Here is a 12,249-nt window from a genome sequence, read left to right as displayed (position 1 = left end):
TCTTCTCACTTGAGGTCCATCCTTCCCACAGCCACAGTGGCTGCCTCTGTTACCCCAAGGCCTACTGCTTTGAGCCTAATGGCAGATGTGTGTTTTGCTGAAGGCCCTTTCACTCTCGTTCCTTTCACAGGCCTGAGTCACACAGAATTTTGGACAGAATCTGATTGTATTTCAGTATTCTGTCACTTATCCCCAAGAACACTTTACAGCCTGTTTTCAGAATGTCACTGTAGGTTTTATAGTTTTCATAGTTTCATAGATTTCATGAAATCATGTATTTGTTTACATCCATCTCCCCAGATACCATTCCCCAGTGCTGGGGCAGGTCTCTGCTCTCCCACTGGGCCCGAGAGTTAGTCCATTTCTCAGCAAGTTATTGGTTAAATATAGCGGGCGGGGGGGGTGGATTCTAGTTATTTTTTTGCCTCTCCGTTTAGCCTTGGACAGAAGCCTTAACTCCCTGGCAGTTTTATTTGGAGGCTTGGAGCATCTGAAAGATCTTTTTCTTCTTAACAGGAATGCCTGGCTTTGCCCTGACCTCTGTGTGTCATGTTGCATGTGTGAGAGAAGTTTTCTCTTTCTCAAGTCAGGAGCAAGCAAACCAATTGCAGAAGAGTCTGGGGAGCAGTACTAACAATCTCCATGTCTCCCCTTCCCTCCCAACCCCTTCCCTCCCCGCCTTAAGCTTCCATTCGAACAGTCTTTCAGCTAAAGACTGAGTTAGGGCACAAATCCCCTAGGTCAGGTCCCAGACATAACTGATGAAGTATACAGTTGCTCTGAGATATCCTGAGAGCCTGGAGGATTTCTGCACGAATGAGGGAGCTGGGAAGGAGCCTGGTGTCCGTGAGGTCGCTCATCTTAGAACCATAAAATCTGGGGCTTAGAGCCAGAGATATGGATCATGCTTGCAGAGACCCTTGAGTTTGATCCCTGATAACTCAAAACATAGTACAAGGCCGGGAATTTTCCTTCAAGGTCATCTGGCTCGTAACTTTTCCGGTATCCATTCCTAGCAGCATGTGGTATAAGGAAATGGGTGAGATACATCGCGGTGAGATGCATCACGCTACTAGTAGAGAGAATGAACTGAGGGCCCTATATCTGCCTGACCAACACCGCACCAACATTTTTAGAGCTCAAGGTCAAGAGTGGCCCCTCCATTTTATGCTCTAGAACCAGTAGGTTTAAGGGAACTGTCACATTTTTACTCTGTTCACTTAAGAAATTATATTCATGAAACCCTCTATGTAGACAGTTTTGTGCATTTTGTCGCAAGCACAATTTATAGTCTAACAATTGTTTTAGACAACTCAGAAAAGAAAATAGCACCTGCTTTGTAAGGATGCAATTATTGGGGACTTATATTTGGCCAGTCAGAGCAAAATGGCTGTCATAAGGACGGGGAGTGGGGAGGGGAGTGTTTCTGGTGCTGAAAGACTTTTGTAGTTGGGCTTTGGAAATTCTGTCATTGAAAGGAATGCTGCAGGCATCTGTGGAATGTCACATTTCTCTAGGCTCAAGAAGTCCCCCACAGTCTCCTTGTCACTGATACAACCTTCCAGTTATGTGACAAACCCTGTCTTGGTTTGGGGCCATTTTATCAGCGTTTATATAGAATTCTGATTTTAAGGGCATTCAAAAGATTGAATATTGGGGTAATATTTAAAAGAATAAAATCTACTGTCCAGGGTTCTTTGACATGTGCCTCCGTCATGTCAGAGCGTTTGCTGCCATCTTTTGGCCATAGTAGAAATCATCATCCGGGAGCTCAACTTTCAGCCCTGCCTGAGTAGGCCCTTTGGACCAAAGTACATTGGAATAGACTTTTCTTCAGGAGTCACTGCTGATGCTGATTGTGAGGAACTTAGACCTATAATTCAAGGGGGAAATCTGTTTAAAAATAAAACTATGAAGGTAGACTTATCTCCAAAGACCAAAAAAGAGAAATTCTTTATCGCATCTTCATTTTTCTATGGTGATTTTAAAACCTAGAATCCGGGGCTGATTAGAAAAACAGGCATTGGAGTCTGTGGCAAGAGACCCCAAAATTTTAGTGGAATAAAATGCATAGTAACCTGAGTTTGGATTTTTCTCATTCGTGAAATCAAAAAGTACTGACCTCATCTCAAACACTTGGAGTCCATGTCATCTCATCCTTCCTGGCAAGGACAGCACCCTCACTGGGTCTTGCTGGCTGAGCCATGAGACTGAGAAGTGAGACTGAAGTTCCAGGGCACCATGCCCTCTGCTAAGATCAAAAATGGCAAATAGCTATTTCCACAAAGGTCACTGAGTCCCGGGAGAGCAATGGAAGATGGGGAGATAGAAACAATGGTCTAAGAGAAGATCTGGTCAGTTCTGCCCACTTCCGGCAAGTGCTGCCAGCTCCTTGGGCAAGTGTGGTTGCTTTCAGTCCTACCTGCAAGTTTGTGCTTATCCGAGGAAGATGGAAAGCCTTTTCTGAGAAATAAAAAAAGAAGACAGAGGTGGTACCCTCCCTCCACACATGCACACTTGCACACAGTCTCATCCCATTGTTATGATTGGGTGTTATTTTCCCAAGCAGTGAAGCTCAGCAACATTCCAAAAAGACCCATGAGAATTCCCATGGAGTGCATCTTTAACTTAGGCTAGATCCTCGTGTGCCCTCAAGACTCCTGGGACAACAGGAAATATTGGTTTGTTTCTTTCCTTCCACAGTTGTTTCTGTCAGTGCCTGTGTGGTACAGAAGCTGCAGGCTGTGTGGTAAACCAGCACTGGGAGGGCCTCTTCAGTGAGAGAAAGACATGATAGATCTTATCCCCCACACCCAGTAGCACAGCCAGAGACGCACCACTATGCACACACGGAGGAGTAAGAGGAATTTGGGATGACCTGTTCACACTGCCTGTTCCTGACCCTTATTGTCAGTGATATCACTGTTATCTTAACTGTGGGCACCCAGGAAGCCTGAATGACCCCCAGAGCAATGCCAAGCTGCTGCATCTTACAAAGAGAAAAATACGTCTCCATTCATTTATCCAGACAACATCATGACCCATCTGGGTAGGAAATGGGTTAACAAAGACTGAGAGCTCTGATATTCAGGCAACAGAAGTCCCCCTGAAACTAATTGGGCTGTCGGGGCTGAAGCAATAGCACAGCTTCAGGGCATTTGCCTGGCACGCGGCCAACCCGGGTTTGATTCCCAGCATCCCATATGGTCCCCCAAGAACCGCCAGGAGTAATTCCTGAGCACAGAGCCAGGAGTAGCCCCTGTGCATCGCTGGGTGTGACCCAAAAAGCAAAAAAAAAAAAAAAACCACCTTACTGGGCTGTCGGGGCTGAAGCGATAGTACAGAGGGTAGGGCGTTTACCTTGCACTCGGCCAACCTGGGTTTGATTCCCTTCCCACATCCCATATGGTCCCCCAAGAACCACCAGGAGTAATTCCTGAGCGTAGAGCCAGGAGTAACCCCTGTGCATCGCTGGGTGTGACCCAAAAAGCAAAAAAAAAAAAAAACCACCTTACTGGGCTGTCGGGGCTGAAGCGATAGTACAGAGGGTAGGGCGTTTACCTTGCACTCGGCCAACCTGGGTTTGATTCCCTTCCCACATCCCATATGGTCCCCCAAGAACCGCCAGGAGTAATTCCTGAGCATAGAGCCAGGAGTAACCCCTGTGCATCGCTGGGTGTGACCCAAAAAGCAAAAAAAAACAAAAACAAAAAAACAAAATACTGACTGGGCTGTCACAAAAACACCGATCCTCCAACCATTATACAAGTTCCCTTGTCTGATTGATTGATTGAAGATGACTCTGCTTTCTTATGGGGAAAGGCATGAGAGTGCCCAAAGGGTTTCAAACATTTTAAAAGGCAGAAACAAAGGCAGTTAATTGATAGTAGAAGGAGAAACATCGATGATGTCCTACCACAATTTTTTCAAGTCTTTTGAAAGTTTGCCCTTTATAACAAGTACCCCTTCTCTTCCACCCCTAATATTGCTGCAGGTCATTTCAGTCACCACCTCAGGAAATTCCAAAAATTGTTCAGAGCTGTAAAACTTTCTTGAAAGGGGCATTGTTTTATTTGTTTGTCACACCAGGTGACGCTCAGGGTTTACTCGTTGCTCTACACTCAAGAATTACTCCTGGCGATGCTCAAGGAATGATATGGGATACGGGGATCGAACCCCAGTCAGCTACATTGCAAGGCAAACCCCTTACCCGCTGTGCTATGACAGTCACCCCTTAAAGGTGCTTTTAAGTGGTGAGTTTGTAGGTGGCCTTGGAAATGGCTTTTCTTTTTCTTTTTTTCTAGCATCCTCAGATTCAGAAGGAGTCCCAGTATATTAAGTATCTCTGCTGTGATGACGCAGGAACACTAAGCCAATGGGTCACAGGAATCAGGATTGCCAAGGTAGGAGCACTTGAACACCCTGAGTTGGCCACCCTGCTTCTTGACCTGCCACTCTAAAACTGCTGGCCAGTGGTGCCTGGGCCAACCCTCCCCAGGAGACAATAGCTCATTCTTTTGTCCCCTAAGCATTTTCAGTAAGTGTGAGTGATAGGAACATGAGCCTCTCCAGCCCCCAAACAGGGTTTACTTCCATGTGAACATTTTCCTGCATTTATGCATGGAGAGTATTGCAAGTATCATGTGTAATTAAGAAACACGAGTTGGAATCCATGGTAGATGCATTCAGATACATAGAATCAGAATTACCTGGCTCAGGGCTGTTCTGAGGTCTAGGTACTGAAGCATTCACAGGCTGTTGGTCTGGAAAAATATGTACTGCATGGAATGAATTTGTGAATTTTTTTAATTTAAATGCTTCTTGTACTTAAAAAAAATACAGGTAGGGGGCTGAAGAGATAGAATAGCTGGTGAGACGCTGGCCTTCTCAGCACCACATATGGTTCCTTGAGTCCTATCAGAAGTGATTCCTGAGCATGGACACAGGAGTAAGCCCTGAGCACCACCAGGCGCTGGCTCAAATGGCACAGCACACTCCAGGCATATGCAAGGTCCTGGTTTTCATCTCTAGCATTGCTATCACGTTAGCACTGCCACAGTGGTCCTGGTCCTTAAAGCATCACAGAGTATGACGACACAATGAGTAGCCATGAAGTGCTTCTTCCTCTCAAGGAACCTGTTAGAGCTGGGCTTGAACGGATGCCTCACTTTCTTCTTTTGTGTCCCATCCATAGTATGGAAAGACCCTCTATGAAAACTACCAGCGGGCTGTGGCAAAGGCTGGGCTTGCCTCTCGGTGCACAAACCTGGGCGCTGTCAATGGAGCTACCCCAGCACCTCCTCCTGCAGGTAATAACACACAGGTCTGACGCAAAGCTCCTATTCGAACTCATCTGACACAGGGCTGATATAATCCAGGAGACATGGCGATTGCCTTGCATGCCACCAACCCAGCTTCAATCCCCAACACCACATATGGTCCCCCCTCCCCCAGCAATCACCACCAGAAACCATCCCTGAGCACAGAGCCAAGAGTAAACTCTGTGCACCATTGGATGTGCCTCCCAAACAGAAGCAAACCAAAAAATTCAACACATTCTATAAAAGGAGACTCTCTAGACACAGTTCCTTCTCATGTCTGACCGAGACCTCCCCCAGATCATGCAGGTGTAGGTACAGAAACCTGTATAGATACGGATACCTTACACCATTTTATGACAACTGACTTTTCGCAAAGCTTTGACCACCATTTTTGTGATGTGTTGATGACTAAGATGGTGACCCCCATTTTAGTGTGAGTTCTCAGGAGTTGTGTCTTGTCAGCGGACAAATAACACTTGTTCAAGACCCCTTAGTTCCCAGGATGCTGCCCACACCAAAAGACAAAGTCATTTTCTGTTACCTCCATGCCCCCATCAAGAACCCCTGAGAATGATCCTTGAGCACTGAGCCAGAAGTTAGTCCTGAGCACCCCCAGCTGTGATCCAGAGAGAGGGAGAGGGAGAGAAAATGCAGTGAATGCCTTGCACACCCTTGTCTTTCTTCCTTCCTCTCAGGAATTAAAGCAGGCCCCAGGCAGGCCAATGGTCAGATTCCCCAGGCAGCCCCTTCTGTGAGTGCGGCTCTGCAGGACGCCCAGAGGCACAGTGAAGTGACCAAGGTAAGGCCGGGGAGGAATGCACAGAAATTCTAACAGACTGTCATCTGGAAGTCTAGATTCTAAATCATTGTAAAGTGTTACCACTGTTTTATTAAAAACCTATTTTAAAAAAACAATTAACATTTCCCAAAACTCTGAGGTTATGACCATTATTATTCAGTAGTAGAACTTCATTTAGTTGTTTTGTATTTTCTTTTTTTTTCTTTTTTTTTGGAGGTGGGGGTCACACCCGGCAATGCACAGGGATTGCTCCTGACTCTGCACTCAGGAATTACTCCTGGCGGTGCTCAGGGGACCATATGGGATGCTGGGAATCGAACCTGGGTCGGCCATGTGCAAGGCAAATGCCCTACCCGCTGTGCTATCACTCCAGCCCCTGTATTTTATTTTTTACCTTCAAGCTCCGTTAGTCAGACTCAAAAATGAAACACCATCTATTCTCACACTGCTTTGGGGGAATGTTAAACTTTTTTTAATGCTCAGAATGGCAAATATTTTTTATTTAACTACATTTATCTTGACTGGGGTGATTTTTCTAAGAGCAACTAGTTAAGCAGAAGATTATACCAGATCAGACAACTACTCAAAGGGTTACACTATAAAATGTGTATTTTCTATGTTCTCCAGTTATGTTCTATATAAAGTCTCATGGTGATGAAGAATAATACAGATTTTTATTAATAGCCAAATTGGTGTAACAGTTTGTATAACCTTGTCTAACAAAGATTAATCATCATTTAAATTAAAAAAACCTGTAGCTAAAAATGTAACTGAATTCCAAATGGCGATATTCCAATTACCTATACAGTTCCTTTGGAATATTTCCCGTGTAGGATTCCAAAGAACCTTAAACAATTGTAGCTTCAGAAATTTGTCACTTCATTTTGTCCATGAGCCTGTGGTAGAGACAATTAAAGTCCTGGATTTCTTGAACATCTTAAATATTTTGAAAATCACTGCAGACCTTATTTCTCTCCATAATGTTGTCTTTTCAATTCTGAAAGCCTCATCATACAGTATCCTTTCAACATCATTGTTAGTTTCCTGATTTCTATAAAAGCCAACTAGAGAGAAACAGTTTAAAGGCTGACAGCCAGGAAAGGATCCCACAATAGAAACACATTGGTGTTATGAACACCAATGCCCAAGCTGCCTATTTTGAATTCTTTAATACATCCCAGTTAGGCATCACGGCTTATCAAACAAAACTAATAAACCAAATAAAAAATAACTTAATCATAAAGCATTTTGTTCAAAAAAGACAAACCTGTAACTTTAATCTCCACTGGTAAGAGCTTATTAGACAAAGAACGAGAATGAAAAGTTGATGACATGTAAATCGCTCTAATAATTATCACCAAAACAGGGGTATTTGATTCAGCTGCCTGAATGCCTAAGGAGGTTTCATAATATGAATATAATTCTAGATTGTTTCTTCCACTGTTGGCAGATGAACTGAGCATGTTCACCTTTAGCCAAAACTGGCATTCTGGCTTCTTCCAAAAGCACATCTACCCTGAGACGACTTTTCCGAATCCATGTAGCTCATTTGATCTCATCATGACCCTGAGACATGGATTATAATAGGGATTGTGATGCTCATTTTACACCTGATAGCCAATCAGCTTTCACACAGGTAGAAGAAGGCAAATCTAAGTCTGCAGCCCAGGTGTGCAGGCTCTGATCCAGCCACCACCTGCCTGGGGCTGTCACAGGTGCCAGAGCTTAGGGCTGGCTCCTCCCTAGAAGGGCCACCTGGGAAAAGCCACCTTTGTTCTTAGCATACCCGTAAGGAAACACAGAAGTGAGAGCTAGCAGGAGAGGCCTGGGCCAGGACAGAGAACAGTTTCTAGTTTCTTTTTCCTTTCCCTCGCCTTTGTGCTGATCAGAGTAAGGCTTTCCTTTTGGGGGGAGGGGCAGGGAAGCTCCTGAGCACCTGTCTTAGAGCAAAATAATCTCAACAGACACCCGTTCCTAAGCTCAGCAACCACCGACTCCAGTGAACCAAGAACACTATCACGGATCTGATTGCTTAGGACTCTGGTGGTTTGACTTGCACCCTGAACACAAGTGGAAATTTCGGAGAGGCACTTTTTTTTTCTTTTCTTCCTTCCTTTTTTTTTTTTTTTTTTTTTTTTACATATGAGGTCCTTAAGCTGATGTAAATGCAGGTTCCATTCTGGGTACTACATGTTACCTCCCCACCCCAACACACCACTGGAACTGCCTTGCTTGCTTCCCACACACACATACACACACCACCCCTGCCAACAACAACAAAAAAGAGATCATAGGAAGTAATGCTTTAAAACAAAAACACTGGACTGGTGAGATAGTACAATGGGTAGTGTGTTTGCTAATTTGCCTGTAACTGAGCAGGGCTCTATCGCCAGCATATCCCAGCATCCCCTGAGCTGATCCCTGGGAGTGCAGAGCCAGGAGTCAGGCCTGAGCACCACTGTGTCCCCAAACCCCATAAACAAAACAAACTGACCATTGAGTAGACCCCACAGCTAGATGAACCGTATCCCTCTAACACTCGTTCACCGCAGTCTGTCCCGAGGAGGGTGGTACTGAGGACATGCACCTGTAATCTCCATGTAAGCAACTCCTTGAAGAGGGCAGTCTTCCCTCTGCTGAAGCAGACCCAGTCAGTGGCCCCCAGGAAGTCATCCTTAAAGACACTTGTGAAGGGTTCGAGAGTCCCGGGTCCACGCTGTGAGGTGGTGAGAGAATTTACCAGGAAGGAGACTGGTTCGACAGAGCAAAGTCAGTTTATTGACAGAGAGTGCACTGGTTCAGTGACATAGCAAAGGCCACCACAGAGAGCTGGCTCGAATTCTTTAGGTCACATTCTATCTGGGCTACTTCAGGCGGGAACTTCCGCTTTCAGTTGAGTAATTCAGGGCCTGAGCAATAGTACAGTGGGTAGAACGTTTGGCTTGCACGCTGCCAACCTGGGTTCGATCCCTGACATCCCTTATAGTCCCCTGAGCACCACCAGGAGTAATTCCTGAGTGCAGAGCCAGGAGTAACCCCTGAGGATTGCTGGGTGTGACCCAAAAAGTTTTTGTTTTTTTTTTTAAAAAAAGAGTAATTCAACCTAGAGGGGAGCAGGGGACAGGTACCCAATTTGGGGGAGAAAGTAAATTGTATACAAAATATTCTAAGCCAATCGCATTAAAAAAAAACAAAGACAAGAAATACATGTAGTCATTTGTATCAGCTATATATTGGTTCTGAACCAATCATATAAAAATAGTAAAATAGGGGCCAGAGCAGTAGAACAGCAGGTACGAAGTTTGCCTTGCATGTGGCCACGGATTTGATCCTTGAAATCACATTTGGTCCTCTAAGCACCACCAGGAGTCATTCCTGAGTGCAGAGCTAGGAGTAACCTCTGAGCATCTCCAGGTGTGACCCAAAAAGCAAAATAAATAATAAAAATTTTTAAATAGTAAAATAATTTTAGCCTATCCCCAAAAGGGAGTAGTATAGGCAAGTTGAGGAATTTGGGTGGCCAAAGCATAGAATGCACGTCTCGTTGGGCCAGACTGATAAGGCAGGGGTGCCAGGGGCAGTTCTGGGAAGCGTGAAGCAGAATGGAGCAAAGGGGGCCCTCCGGAGCCTTCCAATCACAGCTGCTTATCTTCCAGCAAGGAGGGTCAGCCTGGCCGCGCCTTTGAAATGGGGCCTTAATTAAGCTGGGCCTCTTGAAGTTAGGGGGCTTTTGCTAGACCACCTTACTTCAGATTTGTGCCTTGAGCTACGACCGGGAAAACAGCCTGGTGGTCAGGGGGCTGAGGGTTGGGGGCTTCCGCTGGGGTCGAGGTGGCCGTGCTGTGGGCCATGGGTGGGGAATGATGCTGTCCTTGCTTTGTTGAAGGACAAGCAGCCAGCCGCTGGCGGGATGCACCAGCCGGGAGCGCACAGGGTCCAGCAGCCCCCCAAAGCCAGCCAGCCGCCGCCCCCTCCCGTGAGACGCTCCTCAGAGGCCTGCAACAGCCCTGCCACAGCCCGCAACGCCCCAGGGAGCAGCCCGGTGATCGCCTCCAAGACCAAGGGCCTGGGCTTCCCCGCCCCGCCCGAGGAGGACCTGCCGCCGCCACCGCCCCCGCCGCCCGTGGGGGACGACGACCCGCTGCCCCCACCGCCCCCCGATTTCATCGATCCACCTCCGGACTTTGTGCCGCCCCCACCTCCCGCATCGTCCGCGGGGGATGCAGGCTCCTTGCCCCCGCCGCCCCCGCCGCCGCCCTCTCTCTCCCCGACCCTGACAAAGCCGGCCTCCGTGGCAGCCAAAAGGCCTCCCGTCCCCCCGAAAAGGCAGGAGAACCCAGGACCCCCCAGCAGCGGTGGCGGGAGCGGGGAACAAGATTTCATGTCAGATCTCATGAAGGCTTTGCAGAAGAAAAGAGGCGCCGTGCCCTAAGGGAACACCCTGGGTGACTGTTCCCAGACAGCGGTACCTTATTTGGAGCTACAGTGTCTTGGGAGGGTTGGTCTGGGAGGGTCATACCCAGCGATGTTCAGGGTATGAATGCCTGACTCGGTACTGAGGAATTTTTTTTTTTTTTTTGGCTTTTTGGCTCACACCTGGCGATGCACAGGGGTTACTCCTGGCTCTGCACTCAGGAATTACCCCTGGCTGTGCTCAGGGGACCATATGGGATGCTGGGATTTGAACCCGGGTCGGCCGCGTGCAAGGCAAACACCCTACCCTCTGTACTATCTCTCCAGCCCCATCGGTACTGAGGAATTATTTCTGCTCGTGCTCAGAGAACCATATGGGATGCCTGAGATCAACCCTGGTGGCCCCCACTTATACTTTTTTTTTAATTAAATCAGGTGAGATACACATTTACAAAGCTGTTGCTGATGCGTTGAAGTCATACAATGTTCTAACACCCAACCCTTTACCAGTGTATATTTCCCACCACCAATGTCCCAGTTTCCCTCCCACCTGCCTCCCATCCCCACCAGCACACACGCACACCCTCCTTCTGGGCATTATTATGTTTTGCAATATTGCATTATAGGTACTAAGAAGTTATTATGTATATCCTTTTACCTACTTTCAGCACTCAGTTCTTGTCCCAGTTGATCATTTTCTTGTTATCATTGGTTTGCTATAGGTCCCTTCTCTATCCCAACTGCCCTCCCTGTACCCTTCTATTTGTGGCAAACTTCTGTGTACATTTTAAACTGTGTTGGTGGATTTTGACTAGAAATGAAGTCGAACTTCTCACGGTTGCGCCCTTACATTCATAACCCCCAGCATAGAATCTACTGTAATTGCGTAAATATACGTAACTTTATTATGTATTTCTTCTCAAATGGAATTCATCTTCACTTCCAAATGTTGTGCTCCTTTATTATGTTCAGAGGCATCAAATTAATAAATGTTTGCCAGGGACAAAGAGATATTACAGTGGGTAGGTCAACCTGGATTCAATCCTCGGCATCCCATATGGTCCCCCCAGCACCACGGAGTAAGTTCAGGGCGCAAAGCCAGGAGTAACCCCTGAGTATCAGCAGGTGTGACCCCAAAAGCCAAAAATAAATAAATGAATGAATAAATAAAAGTTTGCTGAGAAATTTCTGAAGAAGATACTTCTGGAAACATTGGTGTATAAATCTAGAACATTAACATCACTATTAGATGTACTTTACCTTTTTTTAAATTTTATTGATTCACCGTGAGATATAGTTACAAGTTTTCATGTCTGAGTTACAATCACACAATGATCAAACACCCATCCCTCCACCAGTGCACATTCCCCACCACCAATATCCCCGGTATGCCCCCACCTTTCCCACCCTCCCACTGCCTCCATGGCAGACAATATTCCCCATACTCTCTTCTTTTGGGCATTATGGTTTGCAATGCAGATACTGAGAGGTTATCATGTTTGGTCCTTTATCTACTTTCGACACACATCTCCCATCCCGACCGATTCCTCCAACCATCATTTTCTTAGTCATCTCTTCTCTATTCCAGCTAACCTCTCTCCACCCTCTCGTGAAGCAAGCTTCCAACTATGGAGCAATCTTCCTGACCCTTCTATCTTCTGTCCTTGGGTGTCGGTCTTGTGTTAAGTTATTTTATACTCCACAAATTCGAGCAGT

At 46.3% G+C, this 12,249-nt stretch overlaps 1 protein-coding gene across 1 annotated transcript in view; it reads left to right on the top strand.

Moving 5' to 3' along the window:
* APBB1IP (amyloid beta precursor protein binding family B member 1 interacting protein) overlaps positions 1–11,670 on the top strand; it is an 81,561-nt gene extending 69,891 nt beyond the window's left edge. The window contains exons 11-14 of the mRNA XM_004605495.2: positions 4,305–4,403; positions 5,195–5,309; positions 6,017–6,120; positions 10,007–11,670. Of these exons, the coding sequence (XP_004605552.2) occupies positions 4,305–4,403; positions 5,195–5,309; positions 6,017–6,120; positions 10,007–10,552 (864 nt within the window). The 3' untranslated portion in view covers positions 10,553–11,670. The remainder of the gene's footprint in view (positions 1–4,304; positions 4,404–5,194; positions 5,310–6,016; positions 6,121–10,006) is intronic.
* Positions 11,671–12,249: the final 579 nt, after the last annotated feature.

The sequence above is a fragment of the Sorex araneus genome, chromosome 9 (genome assembly GCF_027595985.1).
Source record: "Sorex araneus isolate mSorAra2 chromosome 9, mSorAra2.pri, whole genome shotgun sequence".
Lineage (NCBI taxonomy): Eukaryota > Metazoa > Chordata > Mammalia > Eulipotyphla > Soricidae > Sorex > Sorex araneus.
This window is presented reverse-complemented; position numbering and strand designations above follow the sequence as displayed.